The 25,836-nt window shown below is 44.4% G+C and overlaps 2 protein-coding genes across 4 annotated transcripts in view; one reads left to right on the forward strand and one right to left on the reverse strand.

Annotated features, from left to right (window-relative positions):
* Positions 1–1,904: 1,904 nt before the first annotated feature.
* MTX3 (metaxin 3) lies at positions 1,905–16,046 on the reverse strand. 3 transcript variants are annotated; one of them, XM_030470425.2, is made up of 9 exons: positions 15,750–16,046; positions 15,162–15,231; positions 13,054–13,130; positions 11,437–11,529; positions 6,994–7,176; positions 6,770–6,846; positions 5,683–5,840; positions 5,229–5,317; positions 1,905–3,838 (listed from the first exon to the last, which is right to left on the reverse strand). In XM_030470425.2, exons 1-9 carry the CDS (start codon positions 15,828–15,830, stop codon positions 3,728–3,730), a joined length of 939 nt encoding a protein of 312 aa, XP_030326285.1. In that variant the 5' UTR covers positions 15,831–16,046; the 3' UTR covers positions 1,905–3,727. The 3 variants fall into 3 exon arrangements, with proteins under 3 accessions (XP_030326285.1, XP_030326286.1, XP_030326287.1); XM_030470426.1 differs by lacking the exon at positions 5,229–5,317 and having other exon boundaries at positions 1,905–3,864; positions 15,750–15,884; XM_030470427.1 differs by lacking the exon at positions 5,229–5,317 and having other exon boundaries at positions 3,728–3,838; positions 15,750–15,883.
* A 9,201-nt stretch (positions 16,047–25,247) lies between these two features.
* Positions 25,248–25,836, forward strand: part of THBS4 (thrombospondin 4) — a 37,808-nt gene continuing 37,219 nt past the window's right edge. Inside the window, exon 1 of the mRNA XM_030511944.1 lies at positions 25,248–25,446. Coding sequence (XP_030367804.1) covers positions 25,314–25,446 — 133 coding nt within the window. The 5' untranslated portion in view covers positions 25,248–25,313. The remainder of the gene's footprint in view (positions 25,447–25,836) is intronic.

Here is a 25,836-nt window from a genome sequence, read left to right on the forward strand (position 1 = left end):
TTTCCTTCCCAGCTTCTGATTCCAACCTGATCTGATTTCATGTGGCACCTGGGATCTGTTCCTGAGAGCTTTAGTCCGGGCATAAACAGTAAACCAGTGTGGTACAGGGAATACCTCCTGGACCTCCTTCTTTCCTTCTTTGCTTTAACACATCCCTGAGGCGGTACAAAGCCTCACCTGCCTTCCCAGCAGCTACCTCTGATATGGAGCTCTGCTCCGTAACAGGCTGCCCCTGGCCCTCCCCTTGCTGGGCAGGCTTCCCCAGTGCAAGGAGTAGACCTGGACAGGGGAGCTTGGCTTCTGCTCTGCTGCCCAGATCCAGGGCACGAGGTGCTACCAGAACATCAAGCCCCACATCATCATCATCATCCCTGAATGGCTGGGTCTCCCACAGACGCAGAACGTCAGTGCTAACAGGAGGCCTATACGCCAGACAGCACGTGGGCATATGCCTGCCAAGCGGCTGAGCTGGGACAACAGCCTCTCACCCAGAAACCTGCCCATGCTCAGCCACTTCCCCAGCTTCTTACTCCCAAGCTCTGTAGGCAAAGCTGCCCCATGGGTGCTCTCTAACCCACTTTGGGGGCAAGTGCTTAATGCACTGAAGCTGCTTCAAGCTGCTGCTCAGCAATCACACGCCTGGCAGCTCCCAACAACATGGGCCAGAGCACCCACGGTGGCTAAAATGCCTGAGGCAGCCACGTGGAGGGGAGTGGCTTTTCCACTGGCACAGTTAAGGCTGAGCAAGTGGAAAGCTCTGGGCTGTGTGCTTTGGGATTTGACCAGTTTAACCCTCTGTGCGGCTCTTTAATACCACGTGCCATGCTGAACAGCCTGATCCTGAATCAGTGCTCTAGCAAGCAAACCAAAATCCATCAACTCACTGGCTCTGGTTAGCACTAAGCAGGATTATGGAGCCTTTAGCTGAATCAGGCTAACCACTAACAACAGACTGAAAGGATCTGTGAAACTGGACATTTGTACTGTGAAACAGTACATTTTTTTAATGCAGTGTCTTGTTAGTCAACAGAGTCTTTAAGCGTGTTAGGGATTGGACAACTTGTTGCCAACAGCGCACCCAGCCAGATTTGAGCCACAGCATAGTTTGCCAGGCCACTGTAAAAAGCTGGTCCACCTTTCTGTATGAAGAATACCCAGCACTGTGAATGGTTCCTACTGCAATGCCAAGAATAATACCAAGAGAGAGAAGAAAGCTACTCAAGTGAGTCTGGAAACCATTTTAACCAGGAATCAAATACAACTGGGTGTTTTTCTTGATGGAGTTTAAGCTGCATTAGCAAAAGTGATGTGATTTCGCAATGTTGAAGTGTTTATAAAAGCCTAATGCAACAATGTTTTTAGAAGGGGAAAAGACATTTTAAAGCTGACTTGGAAATGCTAAATATACCATATTTGCAGCAATTCATTCGTAACATTTTTCATCGTATTTCTTCTGGAATAGACATGTTCCTACAGCCAGCTGACAGAAAGACACAGATTAGCCCTACACACACTTCCACTGCAAGTTTGCCTGGGCATAGGTGTGTTAAATTTGCAACCTCTGGAGCAGTTGAGCCCACTTACAGTTGGCAGTCACCTCCATTGGGAAAGCATGGCAGGCTGGAGTTGCTCTAGAGGTAATAACCTGTTCCCAGACATCATCACCTTCCGGGAGGAGGGCAGGGAAGAGGAGGCCCATCAGCTGCCCTGGTAGCAGCAGGACAATGGAAAGATTACAAAACCTGTGCTTCCCCACACAACCCCCCCCCCCCCCCCCAAGCAGCTGTTGAAAGAAAAGATTGCTACTGAAAAGCTGTGATTAAAATTTAATAAACCTTTTCATAAGGAAAAAGAAAAGTGTTCCAAAACCCTGACACCATTTCCATAAAAACCACTACCGAAACTCCACAAAAAATCCAAAATTTTAATTCTGGAACAATGACCTTTCTACAAAGAGATTTTAGAGACTGAGTGTACGTATTCACAAAAGCAACAAACTAAGGCATGTTTTCTGTAGCCATGTTTAGAAATTAAAAGATTTTGAAAAGCCTTGTGACTTGATCGCATTTAAACCTTGTCAAGATACAAGCAGTAAAAATTCTAAAAGTCTGACTTACTTTCAGATGTAGTGGACTGTTGGTTTATACAACTGTCATGAGTATGAGCTAGATTAATTTCAAATCACTGAAACAAATACTCCAGTAAGAGCATGGAGCAGAAACATTATTTTAAAGTGCTCTTTAGAAACCCAACATATCAATTATAATTAAGAAATGTTAAAGATATTACATTCCTTACATATCAAGTCTGAAAGTACAGTATGTACACAATCTACAGTCTTGTCTATATAAATAGGAAATAATTTATCTATATATCTCAAACATGACTAGTAGCTGAAGGGAAGCTTAAAGACTATTTCGATTTGACCTGAAAAAAGGAAAAAAAACCAGTCATCCCATACATACAGATATGGGAATTCTGTATCCCCAGAACTGCCATTTTGGCCGATCTCCTTGATTAATTCGTATCTGGCAGATACTTCACCCACTCATGAAGCATCTGCCAGCACGTTGCCAGTAGAGAATGACAGCATCTCCCTTGTAAAGGAATTGCTTGGGTCTCTAGAACTGGCAAGGCTGCTGCTAAGAGAATATGTAATGAGACATAAGTCCCTTAATTAGAACAGAAGATCTATGCACTGCAATGTATTACAGTTTGCAGAGATAAAAGAACTCTGAACTAGACTGTCAAACAACAAAAAATTTAGATGTTTTTTATTCTAGTTTTTGAATGAACTGTAGTGCTTATAAAAATTAAGACAAAACTAATATGAGGCATTTGTGATAAACTTAAAAGCCTACATCAACTTTCTCATAAAGCCCTAATCAGTCCCTTTCAATCCAGAGCCACAGCGTGTTTGCTAGTCAAGTCTCTTATCCTGACAGGACAAAATCAAATCTCTCCATCTCAATACTGGTCCTCTCTAATTCTCACTTAACAGTTCTGCAGCATTCGGCATTACCTTGTGCACAGGCTAAGCCTGTTTCACTCAGGACTAATACCAGGTACTTGTGAAATGTTCGTACTGTACATCACTGTACTCCCACATTGCACGCACTTTCCAACAATCCCCCTCAAAGTACAACATGATAATGTTTTCAAAAATACAACCAACCTTAAAACACAGAAGTGTTCACGAATGTACAATAAAAATATTTAACTTCCTCCCATTGCTTTTCATTTCTTGGCTGCCACAAAGAGCAACATTTCCCCCCCCCCCCCCCCCCAGTTTTTTCAATGATTTTGCAACTGGACTTTGTAATTCTCAGACAGATACAAGAGTATATCCATTCACATATAGTAACATGATTACAGTAAAATCAAAAGCCACAAAATAAAATAATGGTGAACATTCTGCAAGTGGAATTTAAACTTTGGGTCAACATTTCTGCTAGGCTAAAGGCAAAAATATGCTGTACAAAACCACTTTAACATCTGCAAGAATAAGCCTCTTGTTTACTTTAGCCTCAGCTTAGTGTGTGGTCAGCCTGAACTATGCAATTTCTTAAAAGAGCAGGTAGATAGGAGATTGTAAAGCTCTATTTCTTCCCAGCTACTGTACCCATAAGCAGATTCTTCCCTTACGAAATGACATTCATGTGAAAAAATTTACTGTGGCGCTCAGAAGAGTTGAAGGCAAACACAGGTGTATGAGCAACAAAAGTTGTCAAGGTGACAAACGGTTCAATAGACTGCTTTCTTCTCCACCTGCAGCAAGCTTGAGCGTCTTCAGCTTTCGAGGAGGATGCTGGGGACTCTTACGAAGGTTGTCGTCCATCTGCAGAGAAATAATGAGAGCCGGATCTGGCAAACAGTAGAATACAGATTATACAATTGCCTGTTTGTCAGCGCTGCTATCATTAATGCTGGTTTGGGGTATTTTTTTCCCATTACTCCAGGCCCAGCTAAAACTGACACCTTGCTTCCTTTCCACTCCCAAAGATATGCTTGTGTTAAAGCAACTATTCATTCCACAAGCATATGGCGCATCAAACCCAAAGGGCAAATAGGTTGCTTCTGCTCAAATAATTTTGTCAGCATTACTGAAGAAAGCAACACTGCTAACTTCTTCTAAGAGAGCAAAATTTCAATTTTGTACAATAGCCAAATGCAGCAGCATTTGAAAAAAAAAAAAGCAAGCTGATCAAAAGTCAAACTGGTAATATCAATGGATGATTTGGCATGTTCAGCACCTTGCAAGAACAAATCTTTTTCAAATTAGAAATGTTCTGGAGGCGCTGGGTGAATTTAGATTAGTTACTGATTTCAAAAAGTATTTAATAAAGTACTTGTGATAAGACCTTTTCAAAGACATGTTAAAATTAATGTCTGAAATATAAAGATTTTACATTTTCATAGGAAATCAATCTAAGGCCCTGTGTGTAATGTGGTAGCAAAGAGAGTCTAGTTACTACAGAATAAAGAGAATTACAGAAGACAGCACAGGGTAGATCTCCAGAGGTTGTCTAGTCCATCCCACTTCCTCAAGATAGGAGTCTTTAAAACTTCCACAGCTACTTCAATACCTCAAGAGTAGATACAATCCATACCTAAAGCTACAGAAGCTGTTCATAGTTAATGATCTATTTCCTACTCTGGTCTTTTTTGGGAAGAAATGCCTTCTATCCTTCTAGTTAAAGTGTTCTGTCTGCATCAGAAGACTAATTCTTTACAAGTATTTTTCACATGAGTTGTATAGCTTTGGATAGGTGCTGAGTGACGCAGCCTTAGAGACAAAGAATATAACGAAATAAAAGCTGGATGTAGAATAAGCAGAAGAAAGAGTGACTGTATGTTAGTGACTACAGCGTTCAGCTGAGAGCAAGGAGAGCCAGCAACTGGTCTTAACTTGAAGGGCCATTTCTGGATATTGATCAATACATTTGATTTCTTTCCTGGAATGTACTTGCAGAAAGACACCCTTTTGTTCGTATGCACACTTGCAAGATAATGCTTTTGATTGTAATGAAAATACTTTTGAAGTACAAGGCTTCATTATTATTTTCAAATGACATAATTCTTCCTGCCTCTCTACACAAAGTAACTCATTTAGAAAAGAAGCAGTAAAAATAAAATGTCCACCATACAGTTGCATTTGCCACGCAAGAGTATCTGTGAACAAGTAACCACAACGAAGCGGGAAAATTAGAGACTGAAGCAAACGTAACCTTTTCAATCAAGTTGGATTCCTTATTTACAAGCTGTGTGAGTTTCTGCAGATTAGCATCTGCTGTATCCTGTCCAGCTGGAGAATGGCCTGGAGAGTGAAGGCAGAAAGATGAAGAGTGAAAAGGTATTTAGAAAAGCTTTTAAACCCTTAAAAATAAACCCACATTGGAGAGAAAGTTCATGCAGTATTTTTACGCAAACAAGAATTTAAGTCTAAAAGCCATTCCATGTGAGAAAACCAGGAGTACTAAGCATAAGCCACAGCATACATGTGCATTTTTACCAATGCTTGACATAGCACAACTTCAGAAGCCTCTCTACCTCATCTCCCCACAGAAGCTCTAGCATAAACTACATAAAATCTAATTCTGCCTTGGTTCTCGGATGGAATACTGGAGTCCTAATCCAAACAAGGCTATAGATGACAAAAAGAGGAAAATAAACAAAGCTTACCTGAGGCAGTTAACCTGAAGTAGCAAGTTAAAATATCATCACAGAATCGACACAGATTGGGAAGCTGTTTCAAATGCTCTTGTAGATGCACTCTGGGGAAGCACACTTTATAAATTGGTGCAAGGAAACCAAACACAAAGGCATCCAAGGTGGTAGGCCTAAGAACAGCGACAAAACGAAAAACCAAAGTGACTGAAGTTAAGACATTGAGACTGCTACAACATAACCGTTTTCTGTGTATGTCAAACACAACTTAGGACAGAAGAGAGTCAGCTTTTCCAGCATTCCATCTTTTCACATAAATCTGTTAAATGCTTTGATTTCAAATCAATCTGGTAAATGTACAGATGATCTACTGATTTCACCACCTCTGAACCAGAGACATGCTGGCAAGCTGAAACGGTAACTTCAGCATTAAAATCCAGTCATGCTGTCACGCTGATAAGCCACTCTAAATCACATTTCTGCACTATAAAAGCCAAACCGTATGCCAGCGGACCAGGATCCTCTCTCACAAAGTGGTCCAACTTCACTGGCTAAAGGAACAGATCATCATTTTTAGGAACTGTTTGCACTATGTCATTGGCAATATCTGTTTCCTGCTCTGTGGACGCCCCACAGAAAGAGGGGTGTTCCCAGACATACACCCTCCTCCCATGAAGGTGCTGGTAACACCCCAGGCTTAAAGCAGTTTTTCTACATACAAGCACAGGAGGTGACATTCAGAGGCTAGAAAAGCATTCCTTAGTGCAACACTAACTCATCAAGCACCCCACATTTTCTTAGCAGCTGTAGTCTGCCTCTCTGGAAAAATTCAGGATAAGGGAGACACCACATTGCCTTACTCCAAATGTCTTGTTAGTGACCTGTTTATTTATTCAGATTTATCTGTAAAGCAGAGTGTGAGATGTGAAACTACCGTGCAGCACTTTTTACATTCTGACAGATTAAAAAAACCCAAAACAAAAAAAAAAATTGTGTTCACACAGTCATGTGGTACCTGTTTTATTAGTCATTAAAAAGAAACAAAACCCTCAAAACCAAAATACAAACAACAGAACAAAACAAAACAAAAAAACACACTCACGTATCTCCAAAGAAAAACTGAGATGTTCCCAATCTCTTCGACAGGAGATTTAGGCACTCCTTGGCATCCCTGTATATCTGATAAGACACAAAACTGTCTAAGAGCCCTAGGTTTAGCAAGGCTACTATGCATAGCATCATTCATCATTTGACAGTGTGCTAGACTGTTTCAGTTCTTGTCTTTGACAGCATCAACTTACAAATTCTTTACTACACAACACATACTTGTGCTTCCACTTCAGCGAGACTGTAGAGTGGAGGCCCTCCCCTTGTCAGCAAAATCCTGTTCAGCGCTTCCCTGGACATCTTTCCAGGCAGATACAAACTCAGTGGGAAGGCAATCCTTGAGGCAAACCATGGTTTTGTCACACTGCAGTAATTTTCAGCATCAACCCAGAAAGTGTGCAGCTGTATCAACACAAGGAAAAATGTGACTGGAATTTGAGTAAAAAAAGTAGACATTTCTTAAAAGTTTGATGTGCAAGACCTCTGTCACAGAAGCAGGAGCACCAGGAATTACTATAATTTAAAGCAATCAGGCTCTATAAAAGACTATACTCTAAGTGTAGGAGTATAAAATTAAGACAACAGCTACCTTCCACCTAAAGAAAAACAACGAAGATATTACAGGCCTATATACACATGCATAAAATTACATACACACTCATGTTTATGTATGTGTACATATCCACACTCACACGCACACACACTATACATAGAAAATATATTACAAAAAATGTTGCAGGCATACAAGATCAGGTTGAAGTTTTTATAGTATTTTTTAATTTTATACAAATCTTAAAACATTATAAATGGTGACTTGCAACCTCGCAGGTCAGCTGAAGAGGCTAGCCTATGGTATCATGTGGTCAGAATATTTCTTCCTGTACAACTGAAGCCAAAGTCATCCAAGAGATCCGACGTCTGGGGATTTTTATAGCTGTAATATACTTACACTAAATTGGTGACGGCATGTGGCCATGTGTTATTTAGAAATGAGAAATGAAATTATTTTGATTTCTCAAAAGTTCTAACGAACTGTTCAAAAGGCTTAAACAGTTGTGCACCCCACATCAGACATAACACACCTTTTTAAGACCAGCCAAGTGAAAAAGAAACAACAATAAGCTGCTTTCAGGATACTTGAGCAAGTCCAGAGGAGGCCATGAAGATGATTCGATGGCTGGAGCACCTCTGCTATGAAGACAGGCTGAGAGAGCTGGGCTTGTTCAGCCTGGAGAACAGAAGGCTCCGGGGAGACCTCAGAGCAGCCTTTCAGTACCTAAAGGGGCCTACAGGAAATCTGGAGAAGGACTTTTTACAAGAGCATGTAGAGACAGGACAAGGGGGAACGGCTTCAAGCTGAAACAGGGTAGACCTAGATTAGATATCTGGAAAAACATCTTCACTGTGAGGGTGGTGAGACACTGGCACAGGGTGACCAGAGAAGCTGTGGCTGCCCCATCCCTGGCAGTGTTCAAGGCCAGGCTGCATGGGGCTTGGAGCAACCTGGTCTAGTGGAAGGTGTCCCTGCCTGTGGCAGGGGGGCTGGAACTACATGATACTCATGCAAGTGATACAGGAGCCAACAAGGAGAGGTGCCACGCTTGACCTTGTGCTCACCAACAGGGAGGGACCGGTGGGGAATGTGATGCTCCAGGGCAGCCTTGGTAGCAGTGATCACGAGACGGTGAAGTTTGAGATCACCAGGGCAGTGAGAAGGGCATGCAGTAATCTCACTGCCCTGCACTTCGAGAGTGCAGACTTCAGCCTCTTCAGGAACCTGCTCAGTAGGGTCCTACTGGATAAAGCCTTAGAGGGCAGGGGGGCCCAAGAATGCTGGTTGATGTTCAAGGATCACCTGCTCCGACCTCAGGAGCGTTGCATCCTGACAATAAAGGAAATGGGGCAAGAAGGCAAGGAGGCCTCCATGAACAGATAAGGAACTGCTGAGAAAACTCAGATGGAAAAAAACTTACAGAAGGTGGAAGCAAGGACAGGCAGCCTGAGAGGAAAACAGGGACATTGTCTGGGAAGCTAGGGATCAGGTTGGGAAAGCTAAGCCCTTGTTAGAGTTGAGTCTGGCCAGGGATGTCAGGGATAACAGGAAGGGCTTCTATAGGTATGTTGCCACCAAAAGAAAGTCTAGGGATGGGGCCTCTCCAGAAGGAAACAGGAGAACTGGCTATCCTGGATTTGGAGAAGGCTGAGGTTCTCAATGACTTCGACTCAGTCTTCACCGGCAAGTGCTCTGACCACACCACCCAAGTCTTGGAAGGCAGATGCAGGGACTGTGAGAATGAAGATCCCACTGCAGGAGAGGATCAGATTCGAGATCATCTTCGGAACCTGAACATGCACAAGCCCATGAGACCTGATGAAATCCATCTGTGGGTCCTGAAGGAGCTGGCGAATGAAGTTGGCTAAGCCACTGTCCTTCATATTTGAAAAATCATGGCAGTCAGGTGAAGTTCCTGATGACTGGAAGAAGGGTAATATAACCCCCATTTTCAAGAAGGGGAAAATGGAAGACCCAGGAAGCTACAGACCAGTCAGTCTCACCTTTGTGCCTGGCAAAATCTTGGAGCAGATTCTCCTGGAAACCATGCTGGGGCGCATGAAAACAATGATGTGGTTGGTGACAGCCAACATGGTTTCACTAAGGGGAAATTCTGCCTGACCAATTTGGTGGCCTTCTATGATGGGGCTATGGAACTGATGGACAGGGGCAGAGCAGTTGATGTCGTCTACCTGGACCTGTGCAAAGCGTCTGACACTGTCCCGCACAACATCCTTGTCTCTAAACTGGAGAGACATAAATCTGATGGATGGATCACCCCGGGGATAAAGAATTGGCTGGATGGCTGCACGCAGACAGTTGTGGTCAGCGGCTCAATGTCCATTTGGAGACCAGTAGCGAGTGGTGTTCCTCAGGGATCGGGGTTGGGACCTGTCTTGTTCAACATCCTTGTCAGCGACATGGACAGTGGGACTGATGTGCCCTCAGCAAGTTTGCTGATGACACCAAGCTGTGTGGTTCAGTTGATATGCTGGAGGGAAGGGATGCCATCCAGAAGGACCTTGACACGCTTGTGAGGTGGCCAATGCCAACCTCATGAAGTTTAACCAAGCCAAGTACAAGGTCCTACACCTGGGTCATGGCAATCCCAGGCACAGCTACAGGTTGGGCAGAGAAGAGATTCAGAGCAGCCCTGCGGAGAAGGACTTGGGGATACTGGTTGACAAGACAACATGATTCAGCAGTGTGCGCTTGCAGCCCAGAAAGCCAACTGTAAACTGTGCTGCATCAAAAGGAGCAGGACCAGCAGGTCAAAGGAGGTGATCCTGCCCCTCTACTCTGCTCTCATGAGACCCCACTTGGGAGTACTGTGTGCAGCTCTGTGTCCCCAGCATAAGAAGGACATGGAGCTGTTGGAGCAAGTCCAGAGGAGGGCCACAAGGATGATCAGGGCGCTGGACCACATCCTGTATGAAGACAGGTTGAGAAAATCGGGGCTGTTCAGCCAGGAGAAGAGAAGCTGCATGGAGACCTCATAACAGCCTTCCAGGGTCTGAGGGGGGCCTATAAGGATGTTGGGGAGGGACTCTTCATTAAGGACTGTAGCCATAGCACAAGGGGTAATGGGTTCAAACTTAAAACGAGGAGATTCAGGTTAGGTGTAAGGAAGAAGTTCTTTACTGTGACGGTGTACTGGGTTCAGCTGTAAGAGTTATTTTTCTCCTCCTTAGTAGCTGGTGCAGCGTTGTGTTTTCAGCTTTAATCTGAGAACAACGCTGATAACACACTGATGGTTTAGCTGTTGCTCAGGAGCGCTTGCTCCAATAAAGGACTTTTCAGTTTCTCATGCTCTGCCAGTGAGGAGGGGTGTAACAAGCCAGGAGGGAGCAGAGACAGGACACCTGACCCAAACTGGCCAAAGGGGTATTCCATACCACAGCACGTCATGCCCAGTACAGAAACTGGGGGGAGTCACCCGGGAGGCTGCTGGGGTTGCTGCTGGGGTCGGGCTGGGTGTCGGTCGGCGGGAGGTGAGCAGTTGTACTGTGCACCACTTGTGTTTATTGTTTTCTTTTCCTTTTCCTCTTTTACCTTCATATTCTCTCCCCTTGTTACTTCCCTTATCATTATTATTACTGGTGGTAGTAGTAGTGGGTTTGTATTATACCTTAGTTACTGGACTGTTCTTATCTCAACCCATGGGATTTACATTCTTTCAATTCTCGTCCCCATCCCTCTGGGAGCAGGGGTAAGGGAAGAAGAGGGGGAAGCAAGCGAGCGACTGCGTGGTTCTAAGTTATCGGTTGGGCTTAAACCACGACAGAGAGCAGTGAGGCACTGGAACAGGCTGCCCAAGGAGCAGTGTTTGACAGGCCTTAAGCAACCCGGTCTAGTGTAAGGCATCCCTGCCTGTGGCAGGAGGGTAGGAACTAGATGGTCTTTAAGGTTCTTTCCAACCCAAACCATTCTATGCTTCCATGAAATACACTCTTCTTTCCTTTACAGAAGTTGCTAGGCAGTATTTCCAAAATTGCACTAATTCTAAACAGGGACTTTAGCTGAGAGACTTCAATGTCTCTCACAGCGGGCACTTCCTGTAGCATTCACTTCCAAAAATTCTGACCATTAAAGTATTTATCAATACTTACCAGAGCAGGAAGCAGCTTCTCTTCAAGTAGTGCAATATATGCTAATGTATCAGCCCCTTGCTTTGCAGACAATTTGTAATCAGCATTGTATTTCTAAAAACAAAAAGGAAAATAAAAATAAATACAAATTATATACTACAAAGAGTGTTACAGGGAACTTTCCAAAAAGATGAACAGTGCAACCCGAAGTTGTTTTAAACTTAACAGGTATCAAGTCAGCAAATATAACAACATTTTTCAGGACAAAAATCATGCACTCACTAGAATTTCCTTTCTTCTTCAGGCCAGCTATGTCAAACTTCCTTGCATCTCCCTTTTCTGCATCCCCATTCTTAGATTTTTGGGCCCTCCTATTCCCAAAATAACTCTTATGCCTCCTTCCCACTGCTTTCCAAGCAACTGTCCAGTGATACAGAGGCATTTTTTCAGTACTTAGGGATGTAGCAAATCTCTGGAAAGTCCTCATCTTTATTTTTGAAGAAGCATCTGGCACTTAAGCTGGAGTAAGCATAAAAAAGGCATGTATTCTCATCTTTTGCTTTTAATTACCATTTTAAAAGTTGAGAAATTGGATGCTAACAATATAAGAGACCAAATGCACAGCTAAATTAATGCAGCTGCAGCTGATGGAGCTTTTAATTCTGACACTGGATCCTCTTAAGGTATATTTAAAGAGTTGGTAAGGTTTTTTAGGGGGAGATGCACTTAGTCAATTTAGCAACAAATGGTCAGTGCTGGCCCTTAGATATCTGAAATGCCAGCATATTATTCTTAACCTTTAAGTCAAGGAGGGGATTTTTCCTAACATTAATGAATCTTTGGTATTCAAATTACTATGAAACTTCTGAATTTTAAAACAACTGTCTAAAATCCCACCTCAGATAGGCAGGTTTCAAATTCTGCTTTTCTACCCAAAGATTTAAAGTTTCACTTTAAATCTTGACTAGGCAGGAACTGAATTTCTAATATAAAAGCAGAATAGTGAGCTGGAAGACGATCTTAGAAATAAAAGATGATGCAATGCTTTACTAGACATCTTTATACTCTGTCAAAGAAGAAATCATAGCTTTATTCTTTGTGAATAAAACATGAAGAGATCTGCAAAAGGCAAGCAAGAGTTGAGTACGCGAGAACATGATGTGCATCAAGAAATGCTTGCAGACATTTTTACACTACAGGCTATAGAAAAACTATGTAGATTAAAACCAACGCCGTATTATCCTTTAAAAAAAAGAGCACTCACAGATGATTATCCATTTAAGCAGTTAAGACCACACTTCCTAAACTGTGATATCCTAAGTCTGCAAAGTCGTAATGATGTTAAAAGCGTTATAATTAGGAGCAGGGTGCTCAGTGAGAAACTGTTCAATTAAGGCAAATTTGTTGTCCTTTTCAATGAATATTTTTCTTGTGCCTATTTTTATATCTTTCACATAACTAACCATCAAACTTTCAAACAACAATCCACCATTTTGCAATTCTCATGCATGTATGAGTAACAGGAAAGCTCTGGGTCTGAACTGAGTTCCAAGTTTTCAGAAGCCTGTATCATTGTATATGGGGGACATGAAGAGCCACTATGAGGCAAAGAGAACAAACCTTTTGGAAGAGACCTACCTGCTTTCTTAAGAAGTTTAGTATTTTTGCTGGCTGAGAAATAACAACGTCTTCTGATATGAGGACTGGCACATCCCCTAGAAGGCATAAATAATACAGTCAAAAATTTATATGTATTAGTTCTAACTTAATTAGAAAGCAATCAAGTCACTTCATTTAATTTCCTCTTCTCCATAGCATGTTCTGATCTTACTAACATGTAAGCATAAACTAAGCTTTACCTAGTAGGGGAGTTCTGCCAAGGTCACAAATACATTTAGGGCATTAAGGCCTTCATTAATAACAACACTTAAGAAAGAGCCCATGTCAAATCAGACTGAAACCAATGTCTTCTGATAAATCACTGATACTTTGAGAACCAGGCTACTTGTCTGGATTTCAGATGTTCATCTTAAGATAAAAATTCTAATCCAGTCCAACTGCGCTCTCAACTCACTCACCTTCGGGCCTCTCCTTCCTTCTACTCCTATTTTTCCCCGCCATTCCTCTCTAAATTATAGAATCATAGTATGGTTTGGATTGGAAAGGATCTTAAGATCATCTAGTTCCAACCTCCCTGCAATGGGCAGGGTCAAATCACACTAGACCATATCACCTAAAACCCCATCCAACCTGGCCTTGAACACTGCCAGGGATGGAGCATTTACCACTTCTTTGGGCAACCTGTTCCAGTGCCTCACCACCCTCACAGTAAAGAACTTCTTCCTTATATCTAACCTGAATCTCCTCGGTTTAAGTTTGAATCCATTACCCGTTATCCTATGGCTACAGTCCCTCATGAAGAGTCCCTCCCCAGCATCCTTGTAGGCCCCCTTCAGATACTGGAAGGCTGCTATGAGGTCTCCACGCAGCCTCCTCTTCTCCAGGCTGAACAGCCCCAACTCTCTCAGCCTGTCTTCATACGGGAGGTGCTCCAGCCCTCTTATCATCCTCGTGGCCCTCCTCTGGACTTGCTCCAAGAGCTCCATGTCCTTCTTATGCTGGGGACACCAGAACTGCACACAGTACTCTAGCCTTGCTAGAACCACTGCCCACGCTACCACTGCATAACCATGAACCAAGTACTCCCCTTCTGCCAGAAGCCTACTGGCCAGACGTTACTCATCAGATTGCAGGATCAAAGACTGTAGGTTGTAAAATCTCTGTAACAGGGCTTATCTTATAGCACATTCACAACGTAACTGCCACATGGCTGTGCTGCTAAATACTGTTAAAGCAACAATTATCAGCAACACTTACTATTTGGATCTTTTTCTTAACGGATGTTATGTGTTCTGGCTATTAAGTATTTGGCAAGTACACCCAGCTAGTTCTTGGTATTTTCTGCTAACAGAAAACAGTAAGCTTAAAAGCAAGAGCCAAAGGCACTACTTCTGCATGGATATAGTAACACCTAAACTGATAATGTGGTAAGTGTAAATGACAGAGTACTTTAACCCTGCAGTGATTTTACCTCTCTGGAATACACCAAGACAGTGCCGAGCAAACATTAGCAATACGTAGCAGTATCTGACACAAAGAAGTCCTCTCTGATACCTGATCTTCAACTTCCCCAGTAACTAGGTTGTTAGTCACCTTTTCTGAGTCTTCCTCTCTATCTCAGCACAGTACTAAACATCCCAGCTGGTGCAAGTTTATACTCTTTGAGGATCACATTCCACTTCCAGCTGTACCAGCCCATTAAATTATGTATAATTCTTTAATTAGATAACGCTATTTCCATACACAAGTCTAGTTACTACCATCATAAATAGGCACGGTGCAAAAAGCTTAAGAATTTGTTTTCATTATACCAACAATTCAGACTGCTGACAGGAACAGGTATGTCCTTGGCACCACTGCTTTGTTGATTGCCCGCTGCTTCACCCATACCCATTTTAATAAAGTGTCCTTTGAGGCACTTTGTCTTCCTTTACTTTATTACCACAGATTCATCACACTTGATCCTGCAGTCATTTATTGATGTGTGGTGAAAGCAGGCAGCCTTCACCAGGCCAGGTTACACCCTTGAACACAAAACCAAACCAAATGCTGGAAGAACACAGAACGTGGAACCCACATTTATAACCTGGCTATGTTTAAAAGAATAAAGAACTCAAGCATGGTACCTTTGTGAGCTCTCCATGAGTTAGTTATAGTATTCACTGTCAGGGGAGCACCAGAAAATTTGGCATAAGCCTGCAATAAAGATTGAGGGTAAGTAAGTCCGGTGTGTAAGAGAAGTGTAAGGCAGCACTTTAGGAGTTGTGTTAAGCAGCTGCGGGCCCTGACGACCGACGCGAAGCACAACACGACCGTTGCTTCTAGCCGGTCGCCAGTGCCCTGATGCACTCCCAGGCAATGCCGGCCGCCAAGGCCGAGGCCAGGCAGCCCCCGGCAAGGCGCGATGCCCTCAGAAAGGGCAGCAGCCCGGGACGCCGCGGCCGCGCCGCCCCGCCAGGCCCCACCGCGGGCCCATCCGCCCTCACCCCCCACCTACTCCCGGCCGAGGACGGCGGTAGCGGCGGCCCCTCGCCCGGCACAAGACCCGGCCTACGGCGACGAGGGCGGGCGCGCCCCGCGGCGCCGCCTCTGCCGGGAGGAAGAGTCCCGCGGCCAGCCGTGCCGGCGGCAGGCGAGTCCCGGGGCGCCGTCTCTCCCTCCCTCCCTCCCTCCCTGCTTCCCTCCCGGGGCGGGTGGCGGCCGGCAGCCGTTACCATGACGGTTAGAGACTCCGGGTGCAGGGACGGCAGCCCCCAGTCGCCTCCCCAGCAGCTCAGCTCCATGGGAGCCGCCATCTTGTCCGCCGTCCGCGCCAGCCCGGCAAGCGCGGCGCTGCTGCCCTCGCATGGCGACACCGGAGCGCCCCCGGCCGAGTCCCGGGGAAGGACACGGCGCCGGGTGGGCAGGGGCTATGCGGCCGGCAGGCAGCGGTCACGGTGTTCGCACCTTCCCGATCGCTGCCGCCGGCTGCCGAGGCCCGAGGGCGAGGCCGCTGGAGGCGTCGCTGGGGCTAGGGGCGTCGGCGGCTCCAAGCCGTTTCGCTGTGAGGAGACGCCGCCTGCCCTGGGGCGCCATCGGTTTACTCGGCGGCTCCGGCTGCCGCGTTGCTTGAACCCAGCTGTCTGGCTCCGTTACTACACACGAAGCTGTGACTTTCCGAAAGGGCGAAAATTGTGGCTTTCGAGCAAATGTGAAGACCAGTCGCCAGCAGTTTGGATTTGAAAATTAGGAATTCTGATCATATGGTACCAGTTTTAACCAGGTTATAATGATAACCTTTTTAGTGTGGTTTCTTGCTGTGGACCATTAGAGGCATCAAATTGTCAGCTGTTTCATTTCAGCGTTGGTGCAGACATGCCAGAGCATGTCTATATATTACATCAAGTAAAATGTTTCCATCCTTCCCACACAATTGACTTAAAAAAAAACCTGCGCAGACCACCCTTATTCATGTCTTCTATGTATGAAGAGATGAGAACAAGGTCAAAGCTTCATCTGCCCCCCCTCCCTGCCCCAGATCTGTGGCTTCAGATCTGCATGAATTTTGTGGCAGAAACTCATGATAGAAATCTACAACACAGATCTTGAGATCATTCTGCTCCAGTTTATAAGGAGCAGGGGAGAGGAAACACGTACGCATTTTTTTCCTCAGAAAAAACCACACCACTGGCAATGTTAACAGTAGGAAAAAAAAAAGAACACCAAACAAAAAACCAACACCCCCCCCCAAAAAAAAAATCACTTTTTTTTGTTTGTTTTTGTTTTGTTTAACAGCTACATTTCTCCCTGTAAAGAAGTACTTAAGGTACATAGTCTTAAGGATACCTTTCTTCTCTTTCCTGCCCTACAGAGACCAGCTAACTTCTAGTCATTGTCTCTAAATACTATGCTTTGGCCCGATCCCCTCACAGGGGTGTGCAAGGGTGGTTCTGAACAGTGAACAGCCATGATCCCAATCATCTGTTTCTACAAGGAGGATGAGCTGGCAGGATCTTCTTAGGCAGGCTGCAAGAAGGCTTGGGAAGTAAATGGAAGAGTAAACTTTCTTTGCATTGCCTTAGGGCCCAATTCATCTCTGTGCTGTTCTGGAGCCCAGAGCAAAGATGGAAGGCAATCTGCATCTTCCCTCCCCCATCCGAAAGCTCTTCAGGAACTTTTTCCTCTTGGTTGCCTGAGTGGAATTCCTATTAGTGTAAATGAAAAGTTAATAGGTGCATTGAGAATGGATATATGCCTTGACTTGAAAAAGTAGAGCTTAAATCCAATCTGTGTGTCTGAAAAAGCAAAATTTCTTCTGACACCCATGTTTGAAACCCCTGTGTTCTACAAAATTTTTATGAAAACATGGCAGGATCAATCCCAGAAGTGTTGATACAAACATGGAAGGATGTGATTTAGAGCTGATATTTTGCTTGCATTAACTAAGACTCTATATCTTCATGGACTCTTGCCCATTAGTCCTGATTTTTAATCATCCATATAATTCCATAAAAACAGTGAGTCTCCTGATTCATATTAGGAGCAAAATATGAAAGCTGAATTAAGCAGCAGGGATTCCTTTCTACTTCCCCTACCCCATTACTTGGAGTTTGAGCATGTCATGGGCACTTCTGCAAAGCAAATTCTGTGATGTTGGCAGCTTCTCTGTATTCTGCATGCTTAGAATTTTACTGATTTATGTAAAGTAAGCAGGAAAAATATTTTAACAGTTGAGGTTACCTGTGGATCCTACATATAAAATTAAAGTCATATATATTTCTGTAAGAAACTTCCTTACAAAATGTTACTGGCTTTATGAAAGTCTCTTTAAAAACAAAATGCCTTAATAATCACATTTTGATTCGTATCCAAGATACTAACCTCCAGTAAGTTAAGCTGGAGTATGTACTTCAGATAATACACAAGAGTGAGAAGATAACAGCTACTATTCCATTGTTTTTATTGAAAATGACAATTAGAAGGTCAAATAGCCCCTTCCAGACAGCATATAAACATTATACTTTGTGAAAATTCTTTAAAGAAGGTTGTGCTTGAACACAAAATTCCTTTCAGGAGTATGTCTGTAACATTCTCCAATAATAAAACTCATCACAGAAATGAAAACTGGAAAAACTGCAGTGAGCTGTATGTATACTAGCTAAGTTATCTAACCATGCACTTAAGCTTCTGTTTACAGACACTGTGAACTGATTCCCTTCTGTTATATTGTATTCTGCAGCATGCTGTACTTGCCCATATTGCTTCCATGTGCATTCTTGGTGAATAAGCATAAAGAATAAGCAGATATAGAGCAAAACCAGAATATGACCCTCAGAAATCTAACACTAACCAATGCATAAAATACTACAAACATCCTCCTCCTCCCATAAGGTTGATAAGCACCAGTGCAAGAGACTTCTCTGTAGTTAAACGAGAAGTGAAAAATTATTATAATTATTTAACAAATATTTTTGACTTTTTTTTAAATAAAATATTTCTGTTTTGATAAACTCAAATGACAGAATGGTTGAAAAAATTGATAGTGTTCTCTTAGATAGGTGAAAGCAAAACACTTTACTATCTTTTTATCCCCCTTTGGTTTTTTTTGGTCTGCTTAGTAAATGCTTTAATACGTAACTGTGATGATTTTGCAGATATTTTTGTGTTGGGCATTTAAGCCTCTGTTTTCAAAGAATGCTCTTTGGTGATGCAGGTCTTCTCCTTAAATATCCTTAAAGATAGTAAAGCAACATCAACACTGCTCTAGCTCCACGTATTAACCTCTGCAGCATCTGTGCCACCTCCATCCTTTAGGCTGGGGAGGAGTTCTGAACTGAGACACAAGCTTCTAGGGAGCTTGTGGCACTCTAAGTTCTTCCTTCCTTTTTTGTTCCACACCCTTGCCTCCTGCTTTACCCCCTTTCAGCTGCCCTCCTTCTCCTTGCCCATAGCACTCAGCACCTGCTGCTCTGTTTTGCTGCACTGTTTTTCTCACTCCACTGTGCAGCTCTCTTGTCAGCCTAATGACACCACCATGTCATCCTGTCACCACTGCAGGGGCAAAGATAGTAGAAGTGGAACCAAGGCATTTCCTGTTGAGTGCGCGGACATGTATGTGGAAGAGCAGCAGCGTGAGGAAGAGGAATAGCTGTGTGCTGGGAGACACTGGATACCAGGGAGCACCGTCCAGCCTGGCAATGGGCAGGGGAAGGAATAAGTAACTGAAGGAGTGGGTCTGTGTTACACAGAGAATATAAGAAGTAGGGTGTCATACAGGGTATATACCAAGCAGGGCAGGCAACTACAGCGCTTGTGAGTGTGGTCCAGCAGGAGGTATTTGGAAATCTCATCACAGCTGCATTGGCCCGCCCTCGTGCTCTGTGTGGAGGCAGAGCCTCCAGTGTGCTGTGCTGCCCCTGCCCTGTAGCGTGCTGTTTCTTGCCTTCCACACAATGAGCCCCCCAAGGGCTGATCTCCGTGGTGCTTGTTAGCTGTATACGCCAAGCCTGATGCGACTGAACATTAATCAACACTACTTTTCTCACCGAACATAAAATTTCCCTCCTATTGTTGCCTTTCTTTTTATGATGTAAATAATATCAGACAGTTACAGCTGTTGCAACTGTGTGCTGGGTAGGTAGCAAACTGCAAGGGGACCAACCATGGCTTCCTGGGTTTCTTCTGATGTGACAGAGTCTGCAGGGCTGAGGCACACAGAGAGGCACAGGACAAAGAGGGTGATGCAGCAGGTTGGGAAGCCCACTACGTGCTGTCAGCTGCTGAGTGGCAGAAGCACCTTGCAGCCCTTCTGCTGCCATATGGTCGTGTGGAAGACTCCTCCTGTGAGCAGGGGAGCTGCCTGATGGGTGGTTTCATGTGGGCATGAAGATACTGGTGGCACTGCTCAGCCCCAAAGGGGCTTGCTCATGCGCTTACTTGCTCCCTTTCTCCCATCCTTTCTAAACATCAGCGATGCAGAGGCTAGAATTTTCTGGACTGGAGGGGAAACAGTGGGATAATGACACCCTGGAGGCACACACAATACTGAAAACTGTTGTAGTTGAAAGTAGAAGTCTTTTAAAAAATTGACTTTGGTAAAGTCATCAGGTTTGGGGGTTTGTTAAGACAAGCAACCTTTTCCAATAGCCTCAACCCCGTCAGGTTGAGCTCTCCCAATGCTCCTGAGCTTTCATAGTGAAATGGAGGAGCAGATAAGACAATCCTCACTTTGCCAGTCAGTCTTCTAGAAGCCCAGCCTGCCCCAGTGTGCAGTCTGCACGGCCCCTTTTGGTGACACTCTTGCATAAGGAAAAGTGGAAGAGTTAAACTCCAACCCAGACCAAGCCTACACACCAATTCATCCCCACCTGTTTTGAATTCAATGCCATTAAATATGCTTCAGTTTCCAGGGCTCCTTAACGGGCAGACTCCAGTCAGGATCCCGACAGACAGTCATTTTGCTGGACCTCAGCAAGACTCTGAGGGTGATGAGATACTGGAACAGGTTGCCCAGAGAAGCTGTGGCTGCCCCATTCCTGGAAGTGTTTAAGGCCAGCGGATGGGGCTTTGAGCAACCTGTGCTAGCGGAAGGTGTCCCTGCCCGTGGCAGTGGGGCTTGGAACTAGATGAATCTTTAAGGTCCCTTCCAACACAGATCATTCTATCACACTTTGATCTCCGGCTCTGCCCGGGCACTGAGACCCCCGCCAATGCCGGTCGTTCCGAGCGCAGCCACCGACTGTTCCCCGCCTTTTGGACCACCGCCTTGTCCCCGGCGCGGCGCGACCCTACCCCGCCCGCCCAGGGGGCCGGGGAAGCCCCGGCCAATGGCCTGCCGCCCGCCGCCGTCCCTCCCCGGACCCGGGGCCGCCGCTCTTAAACGGGGGTGCCCCGACCAGAAGGCCTGCCGTCCTCCGCCGCGCTCCTCGGCCAGCGCATCATGGGGTGCGGGCGCGGTGCCGCCCTGCTACTCCTGTCCCTCGCCCTGCAGCTGTGCCCGGGCCGCGCCGCCTCGCCCGCCCCCCGAGGTAAGGACCCTGCCGACCCTGCTTCCCTCCCGTTAGCACCCTTGACTGTCCCCTCCTTCATCCAGGACGGCTCTGGGTTTGCGGTGCCCCGTCGCCCCGGCCGGAAGCCCTGTGCCGGCAGGGAAGGCGCTGGGGAGTCGCCAGCTCCGCGGGCACGTGCACAGCCGCAGCCGTCGCCGTCGCGGGCAGCCGGGTCCGTGCTGGCCGGCGGGGCGCGGAGAGCGCTCGGGAGCCGCCCGCTGCCCCGGCCCCCTGGCTCGGCCGCAGGTGGGAGCCAGAGGGGGCGGTGATGTAGCCGCTCCATCAGCCACCCCTTCGAAATAAGCAGCAGAGGTGCTGGTAGGTGTGTCGAATGTCTGAAGAGCCCTTCTTCAGTTTCAAGTTCTCTCGAGAGGCGAGTTGCTAAGCTGTGACAACTCCTTGGAAAACTCCTTCATAAAGTGCACAAGAAAACGGTTACCATCCAAATCCAGAATTACTTTGGTAATACTATGCACGTAGTAAGTTTTTATTTTAGAGCATGCATAAAGTATGCGGTATTGCTATCCAGCAGTCGCTTCTGACTGGAAGCAGCTCAGCTACCAAATGCAGCAGTTAGTGTAACTTGATGCCGCTCCCGGAGCCTTAAAAATCGGCTTCTCTGTGCGTTTTTAACCCCTCCATTGTCTTATGAAATGATCTTTGACGTTTTAATCGGTCATTCCTTATTTAAGTGAAGCAGATCTAAAAGACAGCCAATCGGATTAATTTACCTGTATTACCAAAAGCGTCTGTTAAAGTCCTTCTTGATGTAAAAACATCTCAGAAAATTGTTATATTGAGAAGTAGGGTATTGCCACACTTAAAAAAAACCCCAAACAACTGAGGCAGATCTCCAGCTTGTAAGGGTCAGTGGCCTGTGAAAGATGCCGCTCTCAGCATGTAAGGTATTCACCTTGTCACAGTCATCACAAGCCGTTGCAGTGGAGTTAGGGTTTCACTTCAGCTGCCTGAGCCATCATTAGTTACCTTGAAAAGTGCTGAACGGTGTTTATGTTTACAATTATGGTTAGCTGTGAGCAGACAGGAACCTTGGAGGGTCTCAGAAAGCTGGTGTGACATGGCAGCAGGATTAAGGGAAAGAAGAGTCTTTTATTTTGAACTCCATTCTCTTCTGTGCCACTAATTTCCCTCTTCTGTGCCTCCTTCTCTTAGGGCTTTATGTCCTGTCTTTTAGCTCCCATCTGAAGGGCTAGCCTTTTTGAGCAGATCTCCAGAGAGTGGTTTGCCACTGTCTCAAGGTGTAGCTGATCCCTTGTTAGCATTTTCATAGGAAGGTAAGCAGCTCCCTTCTAAAAACCGCAGGAAGCAGGTGAGGGAGAGAATTCCTGGTCAGTCTCACGAGTAGGCTCTTTTTAGCCCCGTGGATATGCATACTTGTGCTCCGAGGCATGCCTGAGTCTTTGCTCTCTCTGCATGGATTGAAAACAGCTGCTTGTGCCTTACAGCATTGGCAGTCCTTTTCTATCCATTTTTTTAAGTGTAGCGTTCCAGAGAGACAAAGGGAGAAAGGTGAGATTCTTCTAAAGATTGAATCTGAAATCCTTGCGAATCTTTTTTTATCTTGTTCCTTCCAAACAAGCATCTCTGTATGGTCTAAGAGCTGTCTCTTTGCCAACTCTACTGAGGGTATGAAATTAGTTTTCATAACCCTATTGCTCTTCTGCTAGCCACTTTTGCTAGCATGTGTGTAATTTACACTAAGGATGGATCCTTACATGGACTGCATCTACATGCCAGTCAGCAAAGATATCCCAAGAGAGGGTTCCATAACACGGTGCTGAAGGATCCGGTTGAAGCAATGTGCTTTATAGAACACAACTACCAAACCAATTTCAGCATTGGTTTCAATATGCAAATTGCAGCAAATGTTTTCCATAAGATTAGACAGGCATTTGCCAGTGTTTAGTCATTACTTTTGTAATATCTCTCAATTATTTTTAAGTGTTTGACTGTAGCAGGGATTAATTAGTCTCACAGAAATTGATATAAAATCTGCCAACAGATCTAGAAGGACTAGATAAAAAGTATAGCTATATTTTATGCTGTCTGAGACATAAGTATGGTATTGCGGTACTCCAGCTGAGAAGATACAGTTCTGTTTTATGAATAATTATTACCTGCAAAATGATGTTGTACACAGTTGTGGGTTGCATTCAATCCCTTGCTTGGGCAATTTCTTTGCTCTCTGTACCATGAACATGGTGAAATGCCCAGCCTTTTGCCTCTGCTATCTGGGTCGCTGCTTTCAGTGAGAGCAGCAGTTGTCCCGGGATGCTGTAAATCTGAACTGATTGAAAGAGAAGTTCTTTGACCAGATCCATCTTAGATACGTGTTTCTTAGTTGTTTGACTACAGTATTACAAGTGCATGCAAATTAAGGGCCTGATTCTTTTTGTAATGTGTCCTGAAATGTATCCATAGAGTCATGGCATCCTTGGACCCAATCCAAGTGTAGACTTAAGTGATGATCTGTATTCAGTGTATTTCCTGAGATGAAGGGAAAAATATCTTCATTTTTGGAAATTACATTATTATCTAAATGAATGGATGCTCCAGAATGAGCAGTGGAAGCAGCGTGATCCCAGGGCCTAATATAAAGGTATACCCCATGGCTGAGTGTAGGTCTGTGTGCCTGTGGGATTGTCCTGAGCGCTCTTCAGTCTCCTCCTGCTTGTAGCATACGGAAACACTGGGGGTAGGATGACCCCATCATCTTAGTTGATGAAGACAGCTTTCAGGTCATGCTGGGCAGAAAGGACTCCTCTCCAAAGGTCCACTGTTTTTTGGCCTGGAAAACTGAAGTGGCACAACCACACTCTTCAATCATGGTAAGGCACAGTGTGCCGTCATGTGCTTTTGCTGTCTGCCTGGTGTTCAGGGCTCTTCTCCAGTCGCAGCTCTACAGTATTCTGCTGGTGTAGGAGAAAAATATGGCCCAGCTATAATAGGCCTGTGGAGTGGCAGCAGCATACAGTAGCTAAATGGGCCATTATATTTAAATAACACTTGTGCATAGTCATTCATCAGACTTTATTGGAAGGGTATAATATATACACTTCTTTAGTAATAGTAGGTTGAACTAGGAGATTATCAAGAAACCTAGTGAAATAGTTTATGGAGTTTGGAGACATCATGGATTTAGGAACGCTGAGGAGATCCCCAGTTCGTGTTTCAGTGCTGTAAGGGGGGGTAGCTGACATATGTATGAGCATAATGTCATATATATGTCATAATACTCTTTGCTGATGCATTGTGCGGAAATTGCAAGGAAAATTTGAAATGGCTTTCACTATGTGTTCAAGGGGTTTTTTCGATTTTTTTTTTTTTTTTTTTTTTTTGGTCAGTTCTGTCTTTCTTTGTTATCTGTGCCAGAAGGAAATGATAAGTCTTATTTATATAATATAGCTTGTTAGAAGTCAGTGAAGTGAGAAGGAGGTTATGAACATCAATATTGCTTACTTGGCTTTTCAGAATTATAATGGTGCACTGTAGATGTCATCAAAATGATTCTTAGGATAAGTACACTGGAAATCTGAATTTTTTTGATGCTGGATCCTCAGTCTAATTGGAATGTGAACACAAGTTTCTGATTATGATAGCAGAAATAGGTTGAAAAGCTTTCTGCTGAGGTGCATCCTCAGGAGAGAAAAATATTATAGATCTACCTGAAAATGCTGTGTACTGCAAGATACAGAAGAATAGGTATTTCTATATTAGTAACTTAGCAATAATTCCTGTTTTTAAAAAAACAAAACCAAAAAAACCCAAAAAACCCCAGTTGCTAAAAGATGATCCATTGCAACAAAATCTGTATGATATTTTGGCAGAATCCTAGAATAGTTTTTGTTGGAAGGGACCTTTAAACATCATCTAGTCCAATGCCCCTGCCATGTGCAGGGACATTTTTCACTAGATCAGGTTGCTTTAGATGTCCCTGCTAATGGCAGGGGATTGGACTAGCTGATTTTTAAAGATAGCATTAATGTTATTAATTTTTGTTTTCATATTGTTTATTTTAGGTAGGACAACTTGGGTTCATTTTAAAATATCCATATGGAAATAGTGAAGAGTGTGCAGTCTGCAGTGGTTGGCTTCAGACTGCATTCTTCTTTGGTCGTTTTTATTTTTAAATTGCTGTTGAAACTTGCTTATTTTTCAGTTTTTGATCTTCTTCCGTATTCCAATGAGAGAGTGGTAACAAAGTTCTTGCAACAAGCACTTAGTGATCCTATGCTGAATGATGTGTACTTGCTCTCATCGTTCCAACTGCAGCCGAAGAGCACAGCCACCGTATTTGGCCTGTATTCGTCAGCTGACAACAGCAAGTATTTTGAATTTACAGTAATGGGACGAATGAATAAAGGTGAGTTGTTTGAAGTATGTATGAAGTATGCAGGGGAAAACTAGCGTTGGATCCATAGTTATTGGTGTGTCACAGATGGATGTTGAAAACTGTGTGATTAACCTTTGTGCTTGAGTCATTCCTGTTGCATGCTGTCATCACTTAGGCGGCATGATGAAAGTGTTGGTTACATCCCTTCTCACTCCCCTTCTCTTTCCTTCCTCTTGCTGGATGCTGCTCTTTCCTGGCCAAGGGAAGCTAACCTGACAATCACCTGGTATCTCCACTCTGCTTTGGAAATGCTCTGAACAATCCTGAGAAGAGTTAAAAAATGGAGTATGGAGAAAGGAGTCAGTTTGGGGATTTTTTTTGGTGATTTGTTTTTTGGTTTGTGGTTTCCGGTTTGTTTTT

This window comes from Strigops habroptila, chromosome Z (assembly GCF_004027225.2).
Source record: "Strigops habroptila isolate Jane chromosome Z, bStrHab1.2.pri, whole genome shotgun sequence".
Lineage (NCBI taxonomy): Eukaryota > Metazoa > Chordata > Aves > Psittaciformes > Psittacidae > Strigops > Strigops habroptila.

What these genes read in the sequence shown, in the direction of transcription:
- MTX3 (XM_030470425.2), bottom strand. Translation starts at nt 15,830, where the DNA reads ATGGCGGCTCCCATGGAGCTGAGCTGCTGGGGAGGCGACTGGGGGCTG. An exon ending in CAGTTTTTCTTTGGAGATAC is followed by an intron (nt 5,841 to 6,769) that starts GTGAGTGTGTTT and finishes CGCTGTTCTTAG; the next exon opens with GCCTACCACCTTGGATGCCT. An exon ending in CTTCAGGTTAACTGCCTCAG is followed by an intron (nt 5,318 to 5,682) that starts GTAAGCTTTGTT and finishes TTCACTCTCCAG; the next exon opens with GCCATTCTCCAGCTGGACAG.